General features: G+C 57.7%; 9 protein-coding genes across 9 annotated transcripts in view; 4 read left to right on the top strand and 5 right to left on the bottom strand.

Moving 5' to 3' along the window:
* Positions 1 to 200: 200 nt before the first annotated feature.
* VDAG_05081 (uncharacterized protein) lies at positions 201 to 623 on the top strand (the record flags this gene model as incomplete). The annotated part of the gene is made up of 1 exon (XM_009654817.1): positions 201 to 623. One exon carries the CDS (start codon positions 201 to 203, stop codon positions 621 to 623), a length of 423 nt encoding a protein of 140 aa, XP_009653112.1.
* A 1,429-nt stretch (positions 624 to 2,052) lies between these two features.
* Positions 2,053 to 3,862, bottom strand: VDAG_05080 (uncharacterized protein; the record flags this gene model as incomplete). Its single annotated transcript, XM_009654816.1, has 2 exons — positions 2,053 to 3,345; positions 3,401 to 3,862. The coding sequence occupies 2 exons, from the start codon at positions 3,860 to 3,862 to the stop codon at positions 2,053 to 2,055; spliced, it is 1,755 nt and encodes a 584-aa protein (XP_009653111.1).
* Positions 3,863 to 4,279: 417 nt separating this feature from the next.
* Positions 4,280 to 4,590, bottom strand: VDAG_05079 (uncharacterized protein; the record flags this gene model as incomplete). Its single annotated transcript, XM_009654815.1, has 2 exons — positions 4,280 to 4,339; positions 4,417 to 4,590. The coding sequence occupies 2 exons, from the start codon at positions 4,588 to 4,590 to the stop codon at positions 4,280 to 4,282; spliced, it is 234 nt and encodes a 77-aa protein (XP_009653110.1).
* Positions 4,591 to 9,614: 5,024 nt separating this feature from the next.
* Positions 9,615 to 10,779, bottom strand: VDAG_05078 (uncharacterized protein; the record flags this gene model as incomplete). The annotated part of the gene is made up of 2 exons (XM_009654814.1): positions 9,615 to 10,335; positions 10,387 to 10,779. 2 exons carry the CDS (start codon positions 10,777 to 10,779, stop codon positions 9,793 to 9,795), a joined length of 936 nt encoding a protein of 311 aa, XP_009653109.1. The 3' UTR covers positions 9,615 to 9,792.
* A 2,029-nt stretch (positions 10,780 to 12,808) lies between these two features.
* On the top strand, positions 12,809 to 13,971 carry VDAG_05077 (CRAL/TRIO domain-containing protein; the record flags this gene model as incomplete). Its single annotated transcript, XM_009654813.1, has 2 exons — positions 12,809 to 13,478; positions 13,562 to 13,971. The coding sequence occupies 2 exons, from the start codon at positions 12,809 to 12,811 to the stop codon at positions 13,969 to 13,971; spliced, it is 1,080 nt and encodes a 359-aa protein (XP_009653108.1).
* A 353-nt stretch (positions 13,972 to 14,324) lies between these two features.
* On the top strand, positions 14,325 to 15,049 carry VDAG_05076 (transport protein particle subunit trs31; the record flags this gene model as incomplete). Its single annotated transcript, XM_009654812.1, has 2 exons — positions 14,325 to 14,524; positions 14,590 to 15,049. The coding sequence occupies 2 exons, from the start codon at positions 14,325 to 14,327 to the stop codon at positions 15,047 to 15,049; spliced, it is 660 nt and encodes a 219-aa protein (XP_009653107.1).
* A 369-nt stretch (positions 15,050 to 15,418) lies between these two features.
* VDAG_05075 (uncharacterized protein) lies at positions 15,419 to 15,759 on the bottom strand (the record flags this gene model as incomplete). Its single annotated transcript, XM_009654811.1, has 2 exons — positions 15,419 to 15,709; positions 15,757 to 15,759. The coding sequence occupies 2 exons, from the start codon at positions 15,757 to 15,759 to the stop codon at positions 15,419 to 15,421; spliced, it is 294 nt and encodes a 97-aa protein (XP_009653106.1).
* Positions 15,760 to 22,640: 6,881 nt separating this feature from the next.
* VDAG_05074 (uncharacterized protein) lies at positions 22,641 to 23,177 on the top strand (the record flags this gene model as incomplete). The annotated part of the gene is made up of 1 exon (XM_009654810.1): positions 22,641 to 23,177. The coding sequence occupies one exon, from the start codon at positions 22,641 to 22,643 to the stop codon at positions 23,175 to 23,177; it is 537 nt and encodes a 178-aa protein (XP_009653105.1).
* A 486-nt stretch (positions 23,178 to 23,663) lies between these two features.
* VDAG_05073 (uncharacterized protein) overlaps positions 23,664 to 24,204 on the bottom strand; it is a gene marked incomplete at both ends in the record, with an annotated part of 1,096 nt that continues 555 nt past the window's right edge. The window contains one exon of the mRNA XM_009654809.1: positions 23,664 to 24,131. Within this exon, the coding sequence (XP_009653104.1) occupies positions 23,664 to 24,131 (468 nt within the window). The remainder of the gene's footprint in view (positions 24,132 to 24,204) is intronic.

Below are 24,204 nucleotides of genomic sequence, written 5' to 3'. Positions count from 1 at the left end.
TCTGGCCAGTCGATCGGCTTCAAAGGAGTTCCAGCCATTACTCGACGCCGCCGCCGCGACGCCCGCCGACCCGGACGTCGAGAAGCGCAGGGCGCAGGGCCTCGAGGACATGAAGGCGTCGACCGCGGCGCTACGCCAAGTCGCAGGTCCGCTGGATCACGACAAAGGTCGTGCCGCGCCTGCAGGAGCAGCCCGGCGCCATGGACAGCCTCTTCGTCCTCGACAGCACGGACGTGGCCCAGTGGGCCGCCAACGTTGCCGAGCCCGCCGCCGCCATCGCGCGACGCTTCCTCGGCGGCGAGCCCACGCCTGAGCCGGTCAGCCTGTCGCCGCTGGCGCGCAAGGTCCTCGAGACGGAGACGGCAGGGCGCACGCCGTGTCAGAAGACGTGCCAGCTGTGCCAGGTCACCTGCACGACGGAGCAGGACTGGAAGAAGCACATGCGCAGCAAGAGGCACCATGCCATCGCGCGCCGGACGAAGAGACGGGCGCTCGTCGTAGTCGAGCCGGAGGCAAGGCCAGAGGCAAGGCCGGAAAAGGAGGCAGAGGTAGCCATAGCCGCCGAGTCTAGGGACTCGAGCCCCGAGATAGGGTTGAGTGCATTTGACTTGCCCGCGCCGTGATGGAGCCGATACAGAAGGTCGCCAATAGAGTGCGTCTTGGTACATCATGCTTGCGCTGAGGTTCGACAGGCATCCAGAGTCTTCGTCCTCGACATGTGGCTTTTGCTTCCAGCTCTTTTCGTCTTCGTCTGCCGCCTCTGAACATGGTGCCGTCTCGTAACAACATGACATCCTTCAAAGTATATCACAAAAGACAACATGACAAGTGCGGCTGCCACTTACGAAACCGAATAAGAACACGGCCGAGATGGGACGCGCCAAGTACGATCAAATCATCCATCCCCCAGCTCGTCGAGGCCCTCCCTGCAGCAGCCAGGAAACTGCAACAACACAGCCCAAACGAAACAGTCCAGCATCGCCAATCGTGCCAGCAACCCCAGTCAATCAACCCCTCTCTTCCTCGTTTTGACCGCCCTCACCTGACCACCCTCTCTCCCGGCACCCGGCCCCTTGCTACCCCCCCTCATCCCCCATTCTCCCCGTCGCATACAGTGCTGCAAGCCCACAAGGCCGCCGTGCCGCGCACCCGCATATTGGAGCCCCCCGGTCCCATCCCATCCTCCGGGTGGGTTTTCCCCGGAGCCAACTCCGTTAAATGCATGCTCGTTATAGAGGCAGAAACAGAGGCAGAGCCGTCTCGCTTTGGAAAAAAAAAAATGACATGCAATTCCCCACAACGGCACACCGATACGAACGGGCGTGATGCATTTCTTCTCGGCAGATAGACGCGGCTCTGTCCCGAGGGTATAATGGGAAACAAAAACCAACTGCTGGCGGGAAAAATGGGGGAAGAGGCCGTGCCGTCGCCACAGATAATGCGACGAGACGGGCTCCTTGGCCTTTCCGGCGCGCGCGGTGTCCGAGCTGCCCGAAAGGGCCAAGAAAGGGGGCGGGCGGACTCCACTACGTCACTCTTCCTGGCCTTTCTTCTCGTGTCGTCCTTTTCTTCAAGACATCCGAACCCGAATACGCCCGACGATCGGTTTGGGTGGGAAAAGGGAGCTGCCCGCAGCGGCGAGAAGTAGTTGGATTTCGAGCATGAGATCTGCGTGTGTATTCACCGCCCATTGCCTATTGCCAAACACAACAACAACGCCAGTTCCATTTCTACTACCGAAAAAAGGCACACAAGTCGTGGAAATTGGAAAGACAGGCATCATAAATGCAGACGGGAATAAAAAGCCAAAAACTGAAAACCCAATAGAGGAGAGGTTGGTCTCACTGTACACCGCGCTCGTGTCGCCCATCATCCCTGAAACTGTACCGTCGTCTCGTGTCCGTGAAGTGTGCGTCTCCCGTCTATGTTCCATCATGAACCCCCTCATCGTACAGCTTCACCAGCCGGTGTTGACAGTGCTCTCTCGCATCGTCAGTGGCCACCTCTCAACGCCCAGTCTCCAGAGCTCATGAACCGCCACCTCGTGCCCGTTCACCACCGTGGTGGTGGCGGCTGTGTTCCAAAATTTCCAAAGCCCGAAAACACGCCCGATGCTGTCCCGGTTTGCGATGTTGTTGGTCCAGACGACCCAGGGTTGCCATTGGCGACAACGCCCATGTCACCCCACATGTCCCAGTCCAGCGCCGAGTTGTCGAAAAAGTTGCCCAAAAAGTCCAATTGCCCATCAGTATGCGGTGCGCCCCCATTGTTCAGGTGCGGCATGTCCATGTGACCCGGCTGTGCGGGGCTGGGGCCGTTGCTCGACGACCCTGAGCTCGGCTGGGGGACCCTGTCCTGAAGCTTGGGAACACAGACAGGCACATCAAAGGGAACGCACATGGACGTGAGAGCGCGCTCGCGCTTGGCCCACGCCCTGACGATGAAGGCCGCGAGCTCCGAGTATTGCTTTTGCGACATGTCCCAGAGCTCCTCGTGGTACATGTACACCTTGTCAATGACGTTCCACATGCGGTCAGCGAGGGAGCCTGTCTGGCGGCGCTGGTAGAGCTGGCCGACGAGGAACGCGAATACTTCAAACTGAAAGTGGAGCCTGTGGAACCAAATGAAGCTTTGGTTGTCTTGCAGCTCGTAATATGTCAAATTGTGCTCCTGGTGGAAGAGAGAGATGCGGAAAATGTTGTCTTGGACGTTGAACACCTCGGTGCCCCATTCTGGCGTTTCACGCATCGGGATGAGCATGTGGCGGATCTTGTCGAGAATCATGGGGCGAAGGCGGCTGGACATGAGGTGTGTCGGTCCGGCTGAAATGTCGAGATGACGCTGTTCAATGGCAATGAGCCGCTCTTCGAGCGCATCAATCATGGCATTGTATTTGTCGAGAGAGGCCCGAATCGAGTCACCAGGGGCGGTGCCAGGTTCCGGACCCTGGCCGAGCAGGACGACTTCCTCAAAGTCGGGGAGGCGGTTCTGCGAAATGAACTTGCCAATCTCGTAGAGGAGGATGCAGAAAATCATTTCGGTCGGTCCCTCGCGTGGTTGAAGTGGTTCCGTCGAGCCAGGGAACAGATCGGCATCGTTGACGTTGGAAGGAATCTTGGTATCCCAGCCCCATGGCAGTAGGGTGTCGTTGAATCCAGAGACTAATGCAAACTTTGAGTCAAGCATGAGAATCTGCCACCAAACCCTCCTTCGTGTTTCGATCTCGAACGCAGTCAGGTTCAGAGTTTCGCCGTCACGGTGAAGGCCCATTTTGTGAGCGATGCGGATAAGAACCCCGCTGAGGACCCAGGCCGCGTGTCGGTTGTATCGACCCTGGAGGGAAATCTGCAGAGGGCGAGTTATTAGAATCCGGGAGGGCCACCAGCATATGTTGACTCACCAGGTACAGAACGAGAGCCTGCAATGTGGTCATGTCGTAGTTCTTCAAGAAGTTGACCCGCGTCAGCGCCGATTTGACGCCAATGGTAAACTTTTTGATCGCTTCGTTTCTTGACATGTCTAGCATTTGCCTCGACTCCGTCTCGGACATTGTGATGGTTGATATCAGATAGATCGAGAAGAGCAGGGCCTGAATGTTGTTGGCGACATTGCGGTGGTTGGCAGCTGCCTCAACTACAATGGGTTGCAATGTCGGAACATGCACGAGCTTGGAGAGTGGGTTGACTCGCTCGAGGAATACCTGCCAGAGGCGGAAGATCTGAACCGGCGAAGGCACAACGTCCTCGAGATCAATGGAAGCAAAGTCGTTGAGTAAAAGGTCAACATTGTCATCGGGCGTTGGAGCATCAGAGGCGAAAGGGCTCGCCTCGTCCATTGCCTCGGCGTCAAGGATGGCTCGCATGGCGGCAACCTAGATGGTGTGAGCAGGTGCACATCATCGCCAAGTGTGAAACTGGCGACTCACATTCTCATGGATAATGGTCCACATGTGACTGTCCATGAACTTGACGCTGCCATCTTCGACGACGAGCTTGCCAGACGGCTTCCATGGCTTTGGTGATTTTTCTTCTGCTGGAGTGGGTGCAGACGGCAGGAGGTTATAGCCAGGTGTGGCGACGCAGCAGCCGAAGACATCGACTGCGCCGTAGGGGCGGATATAGGTCCTGGGGTGTAGGGGAGCTGGCTGGGGGCAAGACCAGACGAAGCGGGCGTTCCGGGATTGGGGGATGGATTCAAGCCGTCAGGAAGCGGACCGGATGTATTGGCATACTGTTTTAGCAAAGCCTCACAGCGTGCAAGTCTCTCCTGGAGGTCTTGGTTAGGCCCGCCTCCGCTTACGGACGGGAGCAGGCGTGGAGGGTGTGCATGGGACGTTGGCCTAGAAATGTCAACAAGAGGGCACGTGGTAGAGTGAGAGGGGGTTGGCACGACGTATACACGTGTAAGAAGACGTACCTTGAGACAGTTTGAACACGGGGTATTGCGATCGCATTTGATTTTGCGGTGCTGGCACAAGACGCAAGCCAGAACTCGAGGGATCTTCGAGTTGTGGTGGCCGTTTGGGCCGTTTGGGCCGTTTGGGCCGTTTGACTGGCCGCCACCTTGCTGGCTGGGAGTGCTGTCGCTCATGGTGATGACTGTGAGTCGACGGCACCAGTGATCTAGCTATCGACCACCTGTTCGTGACGTATGGACGGCGTCACCAAGCCGATGCGAATGAAATAGAGTCAAGTCCGGTGGTTCCAAGGCCGGCGATGGGGTGGGGGAGATGGAAAGGACAGCCTGAAGCCCTTGAAACTTGAGTTCGTGGGGTTGAGCGCACGTTGGCCGAATTGAGCCTCGCTTCGCGGCTTCGCGGTGTTTTCCACGTCGCAATGAGGGGCGACTGCGGGTTCCTACGTAGTATGGCCTTGTTGGGCTGTAAACTGCAAGATGAGTCGAGTCTAGCACAGCAGTCGCAGGTTTTGTCGAATGCAATGTAGGTGCTTGAAGAAAAGCCACGCAGGCGGCCGCCAACCGGGGGGTTGGTGTTGGTGTGTCAGGATGAGGAACACGTACGACGAGAGGAACCTGGGTCGTTGTGGAAGGGTAGTGAAATGAGAGGTGGGTGGCTGAGTTGAAGAGTCGGGCGCGAGGTCAGAGGCGCCCTGTGGTCGAGGTCAGCGTCAGGCTGAGCAAGAAGACGGCAGGAGAGAAACTAAGGCAGTCAAGTGTTAAGGCCAAATCGAGAGCCCAGAGTCCAGACTTTAGAGACCTGGAAGCGCAGTCCGTCAGGCCGAGGACCTGATGAAGGAGGCAGCGCGGAATGCAAGGGTAGCAGTCGTCTTCTCTCAGGCTCCAGTTGTACTGCTATGCATCCGGGGGGGAGAGGCGCCGAGACGATGGGGATTGTGAACGCACAAGTATCGTTTTTTGGGTCGCTACGCTTTGCGAAGCTTTCTGCCAGTGGGACTTGTGACCAGGCGTTCCCTAGCACTGGGGGCTTTGACTGGGTCGGGCGCCTTTCGTTGAGCAGGGTGCGATGTGACGGACAGCACGTGAATGTGGTAGAAGTGGAAAACTGCGGAGGAGGAGGAAGTGGTTGTCGGCAGGGATGGAGGGATCGTTGTTCCGGCAATCCCGCGCGCGTGGATGGCGGGTGGGTGGTGGGTGTTGAGGCTGCTGACAACGTGCTAGCTCGAAAGTCTTGTGTGGTGGGTGCGGTGCAACGTCGAGTTTAGTAGGATGGTTTTGATCGGCTTGGTAATAAGGATGGGGGAATGGATGCGCTTCCTACGCCGAGTTGGGTTGGGGGGTTGCGGAGAGAATGACGGCGTCGGCGGACTTTGGCGGAAAGGAACAAAGAGGCGTGCGGCGACTTGAACAAGCGATATCTGCACTGTCGACACGAGACAGCTTTCTTCATCCCTCTGGCCCGGTTGAATTTTGCCCACAGCCGGAGCACCGTGGTGAATCTGGCAAGCGACGGCTACGTGGGCTGGGGTTGCGAGAGACGAAGAAGACCAAGCTGCTCGGGTTGCCGGCCGGGTCCGTGACTCCCCCAGCAGGTACTGTATGCCGAGTCGTATGTTCGTAATCGTACTCACAGCGCGTACTTGTACGTAGTAGGGAGCTTTCTCGCCAGGTGGGCTGGGTCGAGACGGCAAGACGGGCAGGCTGCGCAGGCCAATGCCGTGGGCCAGCGGGGAGAGGGAGAAGGGTCTACTACCTTACTGTGTAGGTAGGTAGGGGACTGGAGGGGTCAGACTGTGACGACATCAGCGGGCTACTGCAACCTGGTATCGACAAGAAACACTAGCCCTGAAGAGCCTGTCACCAACAGCATTCGGCCCTGTGCTCTGGAACCCTGGTCTGGGCCCTTTCTCTGCCTGGGTTCAGGGGTGGCTTTGGGGGGGGGAGTGCCCGGGCCTCTGGTTTTGACGTGACGAGGGGTCGACCTGGCGCACTCGATGTGTAGCTTGCTACGTTTTGCATCGACGTCTTATCGTACGACACCATGGGCCATCGAATGGATGATGGGCGAGGATGGTCAGTTTCTGGTGGCAGAGGCGACTCTGGTGGTAGAGGCGAAAGGAAATGGTCGATCTCGGTAGGTATGTGGGAAAGACGACAGACAGAGGAGTGTGGTGGGTGAAGTGGGGTGGGTTCTTCTGGTGGCTGGCAGCTGGCCCTGGATAGGATGCCGCAGGGCAGGCACGGTGTCGGCAGGATGGGTTGGACGGCTCTTGGCCTGGTCGATTCGGGACGATTTTGGGCATCTGCCTTGCCGGCTGGCGCTGTCGGGCAGTTGCGTTTTTACGATGGCTGCGTCGCTACTTCCCACCTGCATGACTGGCTTGGCCGCTTCCGCCCTAGCGGCGAGAGAGTCACGCCGAGTGGGGTCGATGCCCGATAGACGACTCATTATGCTTTGTTACATCGAGGGCGGGGTCGATCACTGCTTGCCTCTCTAACCGGGTCTCCCAGACCTTCCCCATGGATCACTGCAGTTAGTGCTGCACGGCAGATAGAGCTACTCTACATGCAATCTTCAACACCATCACAACTGGCCGCCCGGAGATGCTCCTACATAGACGACCGCATCATTCTAAGCGGCCTTCATCAGGAGAGCTCCCGATCCAGCACCCTGCACTTCCAGAGGTGTTTGACAACTGGGGAAAAAGCTCAGTTGTTGCACGTTTCCTACTCAGAAGACATATTGTACATACGTACGTGGAAATCGGACACCGGCGCCAGCAGCCAACAATCCCAGAAAGATCCGCCAAGAAGAAGACAGGAAGCTTCGCCAAAAAGAAAACACCTTCCTGTCTCGACCCCGGTCTCAGAGCAAGCTGAGAAGAAGCTCATCACGCAGACCCAGACGGCCCGACCACGAGACAGCAAATCCCGCCCCCACATATCGCCCTTCTCTCCAGCCTGTCACTCGCCAAGCTCGGTCATGGATAGCCCAAAAGGCAGCTGGGTATTGAATTTGCCCAATACGGTGACCCGGCCTTGGCCATGACGTCGTCAAACCTTCACTCGCTTAAAACCGAGGCCAGGCCAGCTTCAACCACCCCGCCGCATGCCTCTGAGGTTCCGTGCCGTTACTGTTGGCCATGTCGCGCCCCCGCGGCGGCATCGCATACAGGAACACAACGCGCTGCCATGTACTCTCTCGCAGCCCAAGTCCCGCGGTGCCCCCTACTCCAGGCCGGGGTCTGGACAGGTTACGGGGCCCGCGGCCTCCGGGGTGGGTACGGGCTCAGGCTCACGGGCCTTGATCCGTGTGAAGTTTCTCCGTGACGAGGCACGACAACACCGTCGCGCAGGAGCGACGGCCTCTATGTGTCGAAACTCTGGTATCCTTCCAGCGGTATACTCATCTTCCTATCGCTGTCCACGAGGACATCGTCGCCCTCACCGAACAGTGCCATGTGTGCGTTTCGCACGCGGGAGGCGCGGACAAATGCTGACGAGGACGCGATGGCGCTCCCTCGCCCTCGGTCAGTTCGGTGTAGCAGTGAGAGAAGGCCACGTCGAGGGAGGATGCCGCACCATCTTGCAACCGTGACCATTCAGGCTGTCGGGCATGGTCAGGTGGTCGGCCGCTAGGCAGAAGAAAGCCTTCTTCTGTCTATCAGCAGCTTCCCCCACCCCCTAAACCGGTTGCGCGACCTCTGTCCCCTATTTCTCAAGCTCTAACATGCTGTTCCACACAGCTCGACTCGGCCTTTTAGCTCCAGGAACACCTCGCCGCTCTCCACCACTTCTACACCAACGGTTCGAGCCGTCACACTTTACATACCAGGCTCGATGGCTAGGCTGTGTCGCCGGCGCAGGCGTTGAGGTCGGAGCGGAAGGCGGCGGGGTGACTGAAGCCAGAGTGCGTAGTTTGCTGTGAGGACGTGCATGGAAGGCCATGTCAATGTTTCTCGGCTTTGTGTAGATGAGTTGTTCGGCGAGGCTGGACCGCGACACAAAAGGCGTGCACCTGGCATGCCCATCAACCGCATATTTTCCGACGTGTCTGCCTGGTTCTCTCATACTTTTTCTTCCGGGCGAAAGGGTTCGCGAAGGCATACTTTGAGAACAGTCCGACCCTCTTCTCGTACCCCCAGTCTGTAGCGTCTCCGCGTAAATCCAACGTTCGACGCCCGACTTCATTCATTGGGGCGCTCTGTATTCGTCGCATCAACACATCCCATCCCCATCTGAGAAAAGGGGGGTGAAGCGGATCAGCGAAGAACGCGGGGTGAAAACGTCAGCCATGTGAACGGCCTATCAAAGCAACCCCTAATGCTTCTAGCTCGCCTTGCCGCGCACAGCGTTCAGTAATGGATCAACGCCTTCGGATCTCTGGCCATCTTGCGACGCGCTCCGGTTGTCTGGGAGAGGTAGGGTCGATACTGTTTGCATTGAATTCTTCGTAGCTAGGACGATTGCGATTATTCGTCAGGTCAACATGCGTCGACGAAACTGCCAGGTGTGCTCATTGGCCTCATGTTTAGGCTGAGAACCGCTTCTACAGCACACCAGGCTAATAGCAAGGTTCGCGAAGCAATTGCAATGAAAATGTGGCGTACTGAGTCCCTCCCCGGCAGCCATTCCTACTACCCAGTTGTCAAGCCTATTCATTCTACTACGTCCCTCATTCGTCATGGCATTGAATCGATCCATCCGTTGACGCGCTCTGGACAGGCTGGAGCTCTACCCAAGCCGCTACAGCTAGGCCCTAGGTATAAGGGATATTGAGCGGTCAAGGGTCTTTAGTTTCTGAAGGTCATTATCGAGGCATCGGTCGCATTATTCCTTGAGTACGTCTCAATTTTGTTGCAACCGCTTGGCAGTCCATGTCGTATGTGCATATGGTTGTTTTGTTTCTACTATCAGGGTATGCCGATAATTTCTGGTTGAAATGTCTGTAAAGCTGTCAGAACGACCGCAGCATCAAAGAGCATTGCACATGTCGTGGAGTCGTTTTGCTGCTGAGAAATGCTGTTTTGTTCCGTACACAAGGCGGTGTTGTCGGGACCGAACTCTGAATGACAGAATTGGATTGCTATCAGCACACAGTGTCTTGACTTAGGCAACAAGGTGACAACTACACCATTTGCAGGTACATGCCAGCAACCGCACACACTAGCACATTGTGCACAGTAGAAGGAGAGTATGAAAATAATTTGAATTGTGGCTTGGCCGCCAATTGGATCCGGTTGCCGGATCCATGTGTCCATGAGGGCCCCCAGGTCATTCGTCATGATATCATGGGTGTCGTCTAGCTAGATGGAGGAGGAACGCCTGAAAAAGAAGAGCGAACAAAGAAGTCTATAATATTCATCGTGGCTTTGTTCAGAGGGTTGCGCCTTGGTAGCCTTTGAGGGTATCACATGAGAGGTAATTGTTCTCGATGAAGGGGGTTGCAACTTGGAAGCCGAAAACTCCATTGAAGAATGTTGCGCTGGGAAAGGGGCCGACATTTGCCTCGATCGTGGCCTTGACGGGGGCCGGGGCAAAGGCACCCTTCGACAGTGGTGTGTCGAAGAGACGAATCATCTGGTCGCACTGTTTGCCGTTGACGAAGATGGGCTGATTCGTCACATTCTTGAAGAATGATAGTGGATACGGCACTGCCTTGCAGGACGGCAGGCGACTGTACGCAAATGACATGTAGGTTGAGTTGCTCGTAGCCTTGAAGAAGGTGTTGCCTCCCGGAAGAGTCGCGTAGGCATCGCACTGGGGCGCAAATGTCGAAGGGTGGACGACGGTGCCGTAAGCCTCCGAGCCGTCGATGGCGGCCTTGTTGGACGCTGTGATCATTTGTTCTGGAGCCCAGCGGAAGACAGAGTAGCCGTCGCCCAGCAGGTCCAGAAAGGGAAACTCGAAACCGGATCTCTGGAGGCATGTCAGCGGGTTTCATCGTAGCAAGCGACATGAGAAACTTACGCTGAAATCAGGGATGGTGAACTCCTGAAAACGAATATCATGGTCGTGGCCGGCCTGGAGCAGCACAGGGTACATGTCGGGCGGGAAGCTAGGTAGCAGAGACCGATATGCGCTCTCAAGGATGGCATACTGCGCCGGAATAATCTGTCGGGCCGTGGCCAGAGGAATAGGGATGATGGCCAGCGTCATGTTCAGCACGCCCGTGGCGTTGTTCGGATAGTCCTGGAAGATGGGGTTTGGCTGGTCGTGTGTCACACAGGTGTCGTCTGCCGTGGCAGCGGCTGTGGGCCGCAGATGCAGGCTCAGAAAGGCGATGATGGCCACGAGAGAGACCTGCCAGAAGAAGGTATGCCCAGGTCTGGCCACCCAAGGAGCACCGAAGGCGGGCGACATTGGAGAGCTTGGTGAGAGTCGAGTGTGGGCGTTTGGCGACATGAGAGTGAGAAGGGCGAAGAGGCGAAAATAAAGGTCGCACGGGAGGGTGAAAGACGATGCTGTCGAGGATGGCGGATGGAGATGTGAGATGCTGGGCAAGGCTATGCAGGATGGCAACAATGAAGAGCAGCCTGAGACATCGAAAGCAGACGAGAGCAGGGCATCGAAAGCAGACGAGGGCAGGGCATCGAAGGCAAAGACGAGAGAAGGCGTTGCTGGGGTCGTCGACTCTGAACAAGACAGAGGAAGGCAGAAAGGGGGGGCAGGGCGGCGAGGGGAAGAAGGAGGGGGAAGCGTCTTTCTTTCTCGGCGATGAAGCACGCAAGCAGTTGACGATGGCAAGAGGTAAGCCGTTGATGATATACCAACACAGAACACAGGTGAGAAACAGGTTCAGGACCCGAGGAGAAACAAACAAGCCGTGTTTCTTCGAGTCATCTGGAACAACGGCAGGGGATTGGCCCGAGTTGATGGGACGGGCTGGGATGGGACAGGATGGACGGGGGAACTGAGTGTGAGATGGGATGAGTCGGGCACTGGCTTGCCCATTCATTCATTTGATCGATCATGCGTGCGTCATCCATCCACCATTCGTGGAAGCGTCGAAACATGGGAGCCTGGCAGCGGAAGCTTTGGCGATGGTCACCCAGTCGGAGGGAACACAAACTCTAAGCGAGCGATCAGCTCACTTAGTCCAGGGATGCAGGTCCAGCACATGGCGCCGACAGGGTCAGCATGACCCCGAAGATCAGTCTGGTCAGCCTCGATCAGCCTGACATTCACGTGTGTTTGTGTGTGTGTGTGTGTGTGTGTGTGTGAGAGAGAGAGAGAGAGAGCGCGAGAGAGCGAGAGAGACACAGAGAGAGTGCGGGCGAGCAGTGCCAGTCAAATGAGAAGGAATCGATGGATGAACATGGTGGTTCTTCTGGCGCAGTGCTGGCTTCGGATGACAGGCGTTCCGGGCTGCGACGTGAGCGATGACCGCCCACCGCCGTCCCGGATGGCGGATGAGCCGGCAGCAGATGTGGGTTGCTGGCGTGGTTTATGCATACTAGCCGTCATGAGCGAACCGAACCAGAGCAGAGGTTTTGGGCGGCACGACGCCTACCTGCTTTAGGGTATCGCGACTGAGACGACGGACTTGATCAACAGCGTTCGCTCAGCCAATATTGAGACTCATTGGAGGCTGATTGAATTGGAGTCCGAGAAGCATTCCACGCCATCCTGACGATCGACGGATGGATTCGGGCATGATGCTGTTGTGTTGCTTTGCAGTGTCTCAGTCTAGTAGAGTCAGTGTTTTGCATGTCCCGCGTGCATGCATCTACTGATATGCAGCTATCAATTACCCTTGTATCTGGCGTATCGGGCTCCACGGTACATGGGCCCGCATCGCTGCATCGCCAAGATCATGACAGCCTCACCGGGCTGTAATTTCCTGGAGATGAAGGTTCCCATCAACAGGTGTTCCAGCACATCAGCGGGTGTTCCGGTTGGTATCAGGCCCTGATACTCTTTATTCTTTCTTGGTTTCGCATCAACCAACAAGGTTCTTGTCTCCCGCTGCATTTTCTCTGTCCTGCCACCGACAGAAACTACCTCTACGCACACTGCTACCATCAAGTCTGTGCGCTATTGCCCCGGATCCGCCCTTTCCGACTGGCTTCATCTGATCTCGAGCTCGAGAATTACCAATCCCTTCTCCTCAGGTCAGGCTCGCTTCAGGGGCGGTGAGCGTAATCCGCCCGACACTCGGCCACGTCTTCTCCGGTCTCACACAGAGTACAGGGAAACAAGTTCGTCTGCTCTTTTTGCCGTGGCAGGTCGTCCATTCGTGGCCCTCCATTGACAGCCCGATTTCGACCCATCCCTTCCCCTCCCCCCCCCCCCCCCCTAAAGCTCTTGTTGGCGTGCCCCATCTAGAAAGGCTCCGACCTTCCTTGCCCTTACATTCCAAGACAAGGCCGGCCATCCCACACACGCAAGCATGGCCGAGAAACAGCCGCAGGCCCCGGGCGTGCTCAAGACGCCCCTGTTGGCGCCAGCCCCGGGCGTCGTCCCTCCCGCGCGCCAGCCCCTGACGGCCGAGCAGCAGACCAAATACGACGCTCTGCTGGCCGAGGCCCGCGCCTGGACGGACATCACGCCGGCCCCGCCCTCCCCCGAACGCCCGGCCGGTCCCCTAACCGACGCCGAGCGCCAGTGGCTCACGCGCGAGTGTCTCCTCCGCTACCTGCGCGCGACCAAGTGGAACCAGCCCGAGGCCGCGCGCCGCCTGCGCGACACGCTCGCCTGGCGCCGCGGCTACGGCGTCGGCCCCGACGAGGTCCTGACGCCCGACCACATCTCGCCCGAGTCCGAGACGGGCAAGCAGATCCTGCTGGGCTTCGACAAGGACGCGCGGCCCTGCCAGTACCTCAACCCGGGCCGCCAGAACACCGAGCCCTCGCCGCGCCAGGTCCAGCACCTCGTCTTCATGGTCGAGCGCGTCATCGAGCTCATGCCCGCCGGCCAGGAGACGCTCGCCCTGCTCATCAACTTCAAGACGAGCAAGAGCCGTTCCAATACGGCGCCTGGCATTGGGCAGGGCCGCGAGGTGCTCAACATTCTGCAGACCCACTACCCCGAGCGCCTCGGCAAGGCCCTCATTATCAATGGTATCCTCTCTCTCTCTCTCTCTCTCTCTCTCTCTCTCTCTCTCTCTCTCTCTCGCTCTCTGTTCATGCTGACCACCATGCAGTCCCCTGGGTGGTCTGGGGCTTCTTCAAGCTCATCACGCCCTTCATCGACCCCTTGACGCGCGAGAAGCTCAAGTTCAACGAGGACATGAAGCAGTATGTCCCGCGCGAGCAGCTGTGGACCGAATTCAGTGAGGGCGACCTCCAGTTCGACTACGACCACGCTGAGTACTGGCCCGCCCTGATGAAGCTGTGCCAGGAGAAGCGCGACGCCAAGCGGGAGCGCTGGGTCGCCGGCGGCAAGCTCATCGGCGAGCACGAGGACTACCTTGCCGGCGGCGAGGACAAGGGGCTTGCTGCTTCCTCCGCCGCCCCTGCCGCCTCTGCCGCCCCTGGTGCTGCTGGAGAGGCTGTCGCGAAGCCTGATGCGCCGCCTGCTGCCGCGCCGGAGGCTGTCACTCCTGCGAGTTAGAGTGATGGGAAGACGAAGGATGGTGCCAGAAATTACAAGTTAGACATACATAGCGTTAGAGTTTCTCGAAATATGGCTTAGGTTGAATTGAGTGTCTTATGGAGTATTAGCCCAAGTCAGATACCATTCACAGTAAGGTAGTCAATTTCTATTATCAGTCCTGAGACGGTCCTTCGTTAACCTAAACCCCCCCCCCCCTTCCCCCCTACACCGAGCACACCGAAACAGCCGTGCGCCCCACACCGAGCCTCGCACCTCCACCAGACACCATCACCAGCAGCAGGACAGCTCCCGTTGACGTGCCGCCCGCCTCTTGACCACCACCAACGACAGCTCGCGCAGGTGATCCCGCCATGTCGAACCTTCAGTCCAAAGCCCCTACCAAGGAGCAGCCGGGGCTGCGTCTGCCGTCCAACGGCAAGACGATCTACCACCGCCCGCTCAACCGCACCAAGACGGCCGAGCTCTCGCAGGCCAGCTTCGCCTACCTCTTCAGCGAGATGATCAACTACGCCCAGCGCCGCGTCAAGGGCGTCGGCGAGCTCGAGCAGCGGTACGCCCTACACCAAGAGAGAGAGAGAGAGAGAGAGAGTCCCCCGTTCTTTCGCTAACGTGCAGCCCGCAGCTCAACAACCAAGGCCACCCCCTCGGCCTCAAGCTCCTCGACCTCCTCCTCCACCGCGAGCCGCCGCGCACCCAGCTGCGGCCACTCAACATCATCACGCTGCTGCACTTCATCAAGCAGAACCTCTGGCAGCACCTCTTTGGCCGCCAGGCCGACCGCCTCGAGAAGAGCGCCAACCCCGACACGCCCGACGAGTACATGATTGTCGACAACGAGCCGCTCGTCAACCGCTTCGTCAGCGTGCCGCGCGAGCTGAGCCAGCTCAACTGCGCCGCCTTTGTCGCCGGCATCGTCGAGGGCGCCTGCGACGGCGCCGGCTTCCCCGCCCGCGTCAGCGCGCACAGCATCAAGGCGCCCGGCAAGGAGGAGGCCGAGCTGTGGCCCGGCAGGACCGTGTTCCTCATCAAGTTCCGCGGCGAGGTCGTCGAGCGGGAGGGCTTCCTGAAGCAGTAGGCCCGGTGAAGCGCGGTGCAGCAAGGGCACATTCGATGGGAGAGGGGCCTGCGGGCTCGAGAAGGGCATTGGTTTCGGCGTTTGGGAGGGGCGTGTCTTTTGGCGTTTCTCGTCACGTTTGTCAAGAGGGCATTGGTTTTATGGGTGCTGTCCAGTCTATCCCGCCGAGGCAGCGAAAAAAAAAAACAATTCTTGATTCCGATGTTTGTCATGTTCAAGCATTCTGCCTGCTGTCGCACCCCGCGATGCGTATCCCTATGCTCGACCCGCAACCCGTCATGGCCAGTCCGGTCCTAACGATCCTAAACGCCTCGCTCCGAAATCATACACTCTCCCGCCTGCAGTGCTGGCCGTCTCGAGAGTCGGAGATCACCGCGGCATCTTCCTCTTCCTCTCGCCGCTTCTGGGTCCCTGCGCCATGAGCGCGCCCAGTCCGAGGTCCTTCCACGTCGCCTCCTTCTTGGCCTGCGTCGCCTTTGTGATGCCAAACGCCGCGTGCTGGTCGGGCACCACGTCGTCCTCGTCCTCCGGGTTGACGGGCTGCAGGTGCGCCGGCACGTAGACCTCGTCGTCGGGCAGGCGGTCCTTGCAGAAGTCCTCGAAGAGGTCGGCGTCGCCCGCGCGGTGCAGGTGGACGTGGGTGTGCGTCGCGTCTTTGTTCTGGGCGAGGGTCAGCATGCTTCTTTGCGGGCAGGCCGGCAGCGTACCATCTTGGGAAGCTGGTGGTGTTGGTAGAAGTCTTGGAGGATTGGATGACCGTCTAGAAGAACTGTCAAAGGGAGTTGTTTTGAACATGCCAAGCCGAATCGTAATGTTGCTGCTCCCCGCCATTTCAGGGCCCGTGCGTCGGTCTCTACATCGACATCATCGCCAGGCTGAAGAACTCGCATTTTCAACACGAGAATCCGTCTAGATGCCGGAATCTTTGTTATGTCCTCCGACAATCACCAGCTATCTTTCGACCTTCTAATCTCAACAGACAAGTTCCTGTCCTCATCCCTCCAAACACCCCCCCTGCCCACGACGACACACTTCACCTGCACCGGATTCATCATCCTCGCAGCAAGGCCCCAGACCTCCTCCTGACGCAGAAGAACCTCCTCCCGCGCCGCACAGATCAAAGCCTCGCACGACCCGTTGGCACGCGAGACACACGATTCCTTCGGCACCAGGAGCGACCCCTCTCTGTCATGCCAAGCCCCGTAGACGGCGGGACAGTCTGGCGGCGCCGGCCCAGGGACCTATCCTCACCACATCAGTCGAGCAGTCACGGTAGGAATGGATGAAGACGTGTACTGACGGAGGGCGGGGAACAGCTCCATGCAGAATCGGCGGAGGGTACGAAGCCTGGGAACGGCCTGTCTGGCGAGGGAAAGAAGCGCGACGCAGGCTTGAACGGCTTGATGGTGGGATCTGCTGACTTTGAGGCTCGTGATGTGGCCAGCGGCGTGCAGGTCGCAACTAATGGTGTCATGGTGACGAGAAGCAATCTGAAAAGTGAGGCAAGACGCATCATGGGCTGTCGTGTGTGGCTTCGATGGGCTCTGTACACTGTTGCTTCACGCTTTTGGTGATGCTTTTCTGAGGATGATCCGCAGGGGGGGATCATATGCTGAGATCCTCACGCAAGCACCTGATTTTATGCCTTCTGTATATTCACCGTCTCGAAGCATGTTTGATGCCATCAAGGTACAATGGATTCTCGTCCGCTGACCAGGCTCGCGGTTTCAAGCCGTGCGGCGAGGCAACGTGACAGATCACCAAAGGCGTCCATATGACTGCTTGGCCTGACTTGACAACATTGAGTGTTGAACACAAACAACCAAAACATCGCAGTTGTCACAAACTCACCGAGGCCATGCTCCCAGGTGTGACACCCCATAGTCACTTACACCGGGAGTGCCAGCAGTCACACATACAGAAACCGCAGCCCGCACGTCGTAACACCTTGAGAGCAAGCCGATCCCAGATCTGGCGCGTGGCCGATCCAGTCCAGGTCCTTCCCGACAGCAGTAAAGAAGAGAAAAAGGTATCATATTGCGTCCACGGAAACGGCCCGAGACACAGCGTCAAAGGACATTTACGGCACCCGGTCAGGGAACGCCATGCATGAACCTTTACGGTCCAGGGACCGCCTTCCCAAAGTCAGACCCAACGCCTCGAAATCAAAACGCCTTTCGGCTTCAACAGGGTCCCAAACTCTTGTGATTGGAAACCCTCCCGCCCAAACAAAACAAACGTAGACAAACAAGTAACCCTTCACATCGAGAAACCCTGTGTGAGACCTCCGTTGTCAGGCGTAGCCATGATCCTGCTGAGCGCCGCCTGCGTCGCGCAGCGTCACAATGGCAATGTCAAAAAACGAGAACCATGGACGTCTCACCACCAATGATGTCAAGCGTACCGCAGACAGGGTAGTAAGTTTATTTAAATTTGAAAAGTTATAAATATAAATCTATATATATAATTATAAAATATCTCGATCTGCAAACATAACCAACAGTTTTGCAGGAGCCCCCTCCCCCATTTGTGCATCCTGCGCGCCCCCGACAACAAGCTTTGTGGCTCCCTGATACTGCCGATCCCCTACAGGCAGTCCAGCAGCAACCACACCAATGTCGTCGTCCATACACCCCCGATGACCTGGTCGCGAGCGACCTGGACACTCACGACTTGGTCAACTGGGCATGCATTCACAAAGGGGGCACACGCCCAGCCCTGTTTTGCGTGGCTCGACACTCTCAGTTTAGGAAATGATCTGACCCTCGGCGCAAAACAAGTTGCAAACTCGTCCACAGGAGAACTGTGTGCAGGCCAAACGTGACCGTCGGCTAGAGAAACACACATCCCCAGTCAACGTACAGAGGCACTGAAACCCATTACTCGCAAACAAAAGCCCGAACTAACCCTCAAACTCCCGGTCCGCGCCTTCGACCCAACGGTGCAATAGCCCCGGAAGAAGGCTAGGCCGCCGAAGCGAAAGCGGTGAGGTACATGTACCTTCGCGGCGGCGCGGTCATCCCTCCATCGGCCCAGGCCCAGGCTGGATTTTGCTCGGGCAGAGGCCCAGCCAGCCCCTTGGGCCAGCCAGCCAGGCATTCCACTTCCACAAGAAGTAAAGAAACCTTCCTTTCTAGAACGCTAGCGGGTGCTGGCTGCCCACCCAGCTCGTGGCTCACGGGTGATGCCGAATCTTAGCTCGGATGATGGTCAGCCGGACGTATCATTTGGTGGGAGCGCAATCGAGGCATTCACTGTCGCGCTAGAGCAACAAAGCAAAGAAAAGATCCGTCGTGGATGCTGCATTGAAAATATGACTGAGTCTTCCGACTCGGGTTCTCAGCTCGGCATACCCATGATAGTCGTTGCTGATGCGGTTCAGTACAGAGAGGCTGGGCGAGAATTCGATATCTACACGCACACAAGACCTGGTCGGGAAGGTTGCAAGAACGTAGGAAGAGATAAGACGACGTGTACCCAATCCTGACCCCCGACCCGACATGAATGCTGTGTAGTGACAGAACATGTGTCAGCGCTGATTCGCCCAAGCTACTGACGCGCGGCAGGTCTGCGAATGGCTTCGTCTTCCCCGCACGAAGACGGCGAGGGCGACGACGACGTTGGGGCGCAACTTAAAATGGGGGTTGGCAAGGATCAGCCCGCCTAGGGTCCCTTCTGCACAGGGTAACTGCTTGGGTGCCTTTGCGAAGAACGGGGAATCGTGTGTCCTTCCAACGAAGCGAATCAATGGGAGCAGAGCTGGGCTGAGGCATTTGAGCAGCGAGCTCCTGACCTTCTACCCGTTCATTTTCGGAAGGCGTCATATCAACCCGCGATGCGTCAACTTTGGATAATGAGAGCTTGAGTCGTCGACATCAAACAAGTCAATGCGGACACGGATGTTTGGTTTTGAACATGCTCAAAAATAGGTCACGTCAGATCTTTCCTTCCCTCTGATCTCCAGTGCGTCTCACGCCTCGCTGCCATGCCAAGACGACGCTCTGTGTTTGACAGGACTCGGAAAGTGAAGAGGGGGGAAGGGTCACGTGAAAATGCGGTGTTGGCGATGCATCTGGTATCAAGGGACCAACGATGAACGGATGTGGCGACGAGCCACGAGGTGTGGCAGCCCGCGGGGGTTTCTCCCGAAGTGCCTACTAGCGAGAGCGGACGCTGAGATGCCCGCAAAACAAGCGACACGGACCCTAGACACTCCCCCCCCTTCTCCCCCCGGCTCCCAGCTGGCCACCATGGCTTGTTAAGGTCAGAAGACAGAGGGGTTCGTGAGGGGCCTCGGGTGTGCCCCCCCAAAGCCTCCAGATTGCTGGTTCTGGCGCAAGGTGCCTGCATTAGCCCGAGAGTGACTTTGGTCGCGGGCACGAGGCCAGGTTGTTCCGTCCAGTCCCGGTGAAGCAAACCTGCCAGTACTGGGGAAAACGCAGTGCGGTGCAGAGGGCCGGGAACAGGCTTGAGGTGGACCACTTGAATGTCTCTTTGAGGCGATGGCAGCGCGTGAGGTGTTTTCGTCGTGACGGCCAGGACCAGATCAACGGCTGGCAGCAGGCGATCCGAGTCATTCGTACATTCGTATATGTACTGCACCCGTGCGGTGGGAGCTCTTCCCGAAAAAACACGAAAATGCGAGGGCGTGCGTGTCTGCCGACTACGAAACTCTAATGAGAATGCGCGAACCCCCATGTGCACGCGTATTGCTCTTCCGCCACGTCTTGATTGAGGGACACGGCCGCCGAGGTGGCTGTCGATGCCTGTCTGCCGATGCCCTGTCGGTCGCGGTTTGAGGAAGCAAAGCGAAATGCTTTTAATCTCTTTGGCTCTCCATCTATTTCTCTGCCTCCAGTACTGTCATAGCGAAGCGACATGGGCGAGCACCGCGTGAGGAGCGAGTCGGGGTTTTTTGGATCCACGCCAAGGCACGGCACCCTCTTTTGCTCGTTTGGGACAAGCATTGCGTCCGTCTTCAAGCCGATCAGCCGTCGTGTGTAGCCATGTAGCCATGGCGTGGTCCGTTCGACGTGGTCGCTGTCCTACTTGCACTGTGTTAGCTCATGCTGCAAGAACATGAATCGGTCGATGGCTCGTGCAGTGTTTGTGTTTGCATGGTGGTAAGATTGATTTGTTTTGGTGTATGTTATGCCGCGAGGCCGATCAAAATGACAGGAAACTTTGAGCGAAAAAGCATGGTGATTGAATGATGCCATGACCTGAAGAATGCTCCGACGACGACGGATGGATAAGAAGAAAAGTCGACTAGAGCTAAGGATGCAGAACGTGGGAAAGCAGTGGATGGGAGAGTGCTTCGCTTCAGGCTTGGCTCTCTCTCATCCTCTACCGCTCTTACTCGTGTTCTTCCTTCTGTTGGTGGTATTCGGCGACGCCTCCCATACTGCAACCAGATAAGCTCAATGCGGGCAGGCCAGAAAGGCTTGGCTGATGAGTGTGGCCGTGGGCGTGGCCATGGCCGAGGAGAAGAGAACGAGCGAGCGGGCGGGCGAGGATTTGGCATGAACTGTGAACAGGACGAGAATGGCACAGGGCAGGGGGGAGCAAGTGAAATGGCGGGAGCAAAATTGAGTGCTGAGAGCAGCGGATCCCGCCGCCAGGGCCAGTCCAGATGGTGGGCTCTCATTGGCACGAAGCCTCCTGTGCGCATCTGGTCTTGCCCCGAAGCAGGCTAGCACGCTTAGCGTAGCCGCTGCTCTGGTGCGTGCTGCATGTTGGGGAAGTCCCTCCCTGGTGGCAACTGCTGCAGAAAGGGACTTGCCGGGCTGGCGCGCGGTGGGTGGCAGCTAAGAGCTTGGGCATCTTGGCCGAGAGCTTGGCCTGTGGCTGCTCTCGATGGCGTGGGCCCTGGGGGCAGAGACAGAGGAGGAACAGGGAGAAAGTGAGAAAGAGAGAAAGAGGCCGTCCTGGGGTGTTCTGGCCGACTGGCGTTGCACTGCTGCCCAGGCGCTCTTGCCGAAGGCGGGCTCTGGGGCTGGGCCGGGGCAGGTCTTTTTGGCACATGCTGCTCCCTATGGCTCTCTATTGCCACCTTGTGACCTGTTCCATGTCTTGCTTGAGGGGGGGTCCTGATGGTGGTGAGGTTGGAGGCAAGAAGAATTGATGGTTGAAAAACTGAAACGGGCGAGGAATGGTTTGCCTATTGGAGTATCGAGCACGAAATGCCGCAGAATCGCAAGCATGAAAATTCGACGGTTCAGCACGAGACGGCAGAGCAATTGCATGATCTCTCACTGCATGCATCTCACTTCACTCCAAGAGCCTTTCTCTCGAGGTGCATGAGCTCTACCTAGGCTCCCTACCCTGTACCAACCTAGATACCCTGTGTCAATATGAACCCACCTCGTGCTCAGAGACACCAAGCACAGTGGGCATCACCAGCCCATCACCACCTGGACCAGTAATGGCTCGTGGCCCCCGCCTGCCCCTGCTACCGAGACGACCCCTTGCGCCGGACCCCAGACAATCCCCCCCGATTATCTGCCCATTTGCCCATTTGCCCGTCGCCTTTGGCCTTGGCTGGGCTGTTCCACTGTTCTTTCTCTCCTGAGTCCTGGTCCTGACTAGGTACTTGGCCTATGTACCTAGCCCAAGGTAGGACTAGGGGGTGTACTTCGTACAGGTACTCACCATCAAACACAGTACGGCAAATATACGGCCAATCTCCCCCCTTGCACTTGCACTTGCACTTGCCCCAGAACTTGCCTGGCGACCTCCTCCCATTAAAACCATCGTGATACCTCGAGCCCTCCCAGCCTACGCAGCCTTCCCCCCTCTCTCTTCTCGTCCATCTGCCTGGCTGTCCAGCTCGCATTTATACACCCGACACTCCTTCCAAGCCGGCCATCTTCCTCGCACATTCGTGTTTGTGGAAACTGTTGAGGACGTCAAGGTCTTATCCTACCTCTCTCTCACCACCAAGGCACAGCCCGCCTTGCCCTCCCCCCCGCCGTATAGACGCTCGGACTTGGCATTCGCAACTCTCGCGATCACCCAATCGACCTCGCATTCGCGTTTCCGCGTTTCTCCTCGCAATCTTTCTCTCCTGACCACTGCATCCGACAGACCGATCATTCGACGGTAGCATTTCTTCCTTCCTTTTCAAGACTGCCAGTCTCATCGATTTGTTCCGGATTCCTCAGTCTCTCCATTGCGTCTTGGTCCACCAGCCTCTCCCTCTGCCTCTCTCTTTCTCGCTCTGCATCGAGACACGAGGTAAGACAACTCCCCTTTCACCTGCCTCTGCCGTGACCGGCACTAGTGAACACAAAGCTGACCAGTCCCGTCCCTCTAGTCCTTCTAAAGTCGCTGTCCCTGACACAGTCGTACCCAAAAGGAGTGCCCAGACGATCCCGTTGCACCTCCCACGCCCACTACACGGAAGCGGACTCGCCGACCGACTCGCTCGCGTCACCCAGCATTCCAGTCTCCGCCCCCTTCGGAGACCCTTGAACTCACGACTCAGCCGACCGTCATCTCTACACTTCGTGTCTGCCCCCAAATCACACTCGTCAACATCATCATCACCACCACCACCACCAGCGCCGCCTCGTTCAGTCACACCAGTACAATGGCCTTTCCCACTGATGACAAGGCGGCCCTGAGCCACAGCTATGAGTCTGTTCAGGACCTCGCCCTGCCCCCAAAGGCTGCCACCGTCAAGACGACTGAGGCGACGCATGGCTCCTCGCCTGCCTCGTCTACCAAGGAGAAGATCATCGAGCTCCGCCGCGACAGCATCCCGTCAACGCCACACTCCCTTCGCAATGACAACCCCTTTGACACGGACGTCGAGGCCATGATCACCACGACCAACACGAACAACAACAACAACAACATGTCTCGCAAGTGCACCACCACCATCTCCAAGGCCGATTGCCCCTCTGTCTGGCCTGGCAAAGAGCACTGGAAGCAAAAGGCCAAGACGGCCAAGCGTAACCGTCACAACACGTGCAACTGCCTGGCCCACCTCAGCAAGCGCAACCGCATCATCGCCAAGATCCTCATCGGCCTGTTGATTGTTGGCATCGCCGTCGGTGTCGGCTTTGGCGTTAGCAAGCCTCTGGGCGCACCCATCTGGGGCGTCAAGGACGACGAGAAGAGGTAAGATGATCAAAGGGTCATGATTTGTTCATCATTTCCGTCTTGTCATCTTATCTGTCTAAATGGGTGTTGCTGCATTGTCCGGTAGGCATACCGTTCCGGCGTTCAATAGGGTTTTTGGGAACAGGTGAGGGAAGTCACCAGGTCAGGCGTTCAGCGAGCGAAAGCATCTTACTGTCAGAGCATTCATTACTCTACAGAGGGCGTTGGGGGGTTGTTCTTCATCATCATGGCTACCAGGGTCCACTACCCAGCCGCGCGAGGCCTTTTGGCAGACCAAGATTTCTTATTTACAACATTGCCATCAATTCATTCCACTGTTACCAACAGCTCGTCTTTGGTATCCAAACACTTTTTGCCAACGCCAATTTCCGTTGCCATCGTTTGCTCCCCCTTGATTCACGACTCTGAATCCAACAGGGGAAGCTTCCATGCATGTCCGATATGCTGAGCCTCTGCAGAAACGTCGGACTCTTCACGCCACTTGTGTTCAGAACATTTTTCCATCCTGTGGGTTGCTGACAACGACCGAGCGAGTCGTGACCTGGACGCCAGCCCGTCCCTTGCCCTTGCCCTTGCAGTCGTCTTCGTCTTCTTCTTGTTCTTCACAGCCTTCGCCAACGAACCTCACAACCTTGCAGGGGGTAGCAGCAGGAGCAGCAGCTCCACCAGAGACCCAGCTGCTCCTCATGTCATCCGGCCCGGCACCAATGGAAACCACCGAGGAGCCGATGAAGGAAGGCGCCGAAATAGTGGGGCTCACCGGGCCGCCGTCATCGCGACCGCCACGACCGGGGAACGGCGAGGGCCCGAAGCGATGCGGCAGCAGCGCCGCGTGGACGGAGCGCCAGTCCTTGATGGTCGTGGGCAGGGTCGTCGTTGCCTCGCCGGCGCGGAGGCGGGAGAGCAGACGGCTCGCGCCATCAGCGAGGGCCGCCGCCGCCGCCGCCTCGCTGGTCTTCTTGGCGGCGTCGGTGTCGCTGCTGTTGGCGTTGCTGTTGTTGTTGTCTTTGCGTTGTTCTTCTTGGCTG

This window comes from Verticillium dahliae, genomic scaffold, assembly GCF_000150675.1.
Source record: "Verticillium dahliae VdLs.17 supercont1.9 genomic scaffold, whole genome shotgun sequence".
Taxonomy (NCBI): domain Eukaryota; kingdom Fungi; phylum Ascomycota; class Sordariomycetes; order Glomerellales; family Plectosphaerellaceae; genus Verticillium; species Verticillium dahliae.
The sequence above is the reverse complement of the archived record's forward strand: the minus strand, read 5'-3'. Positions and strand labels throughout refer to the sequence as shown.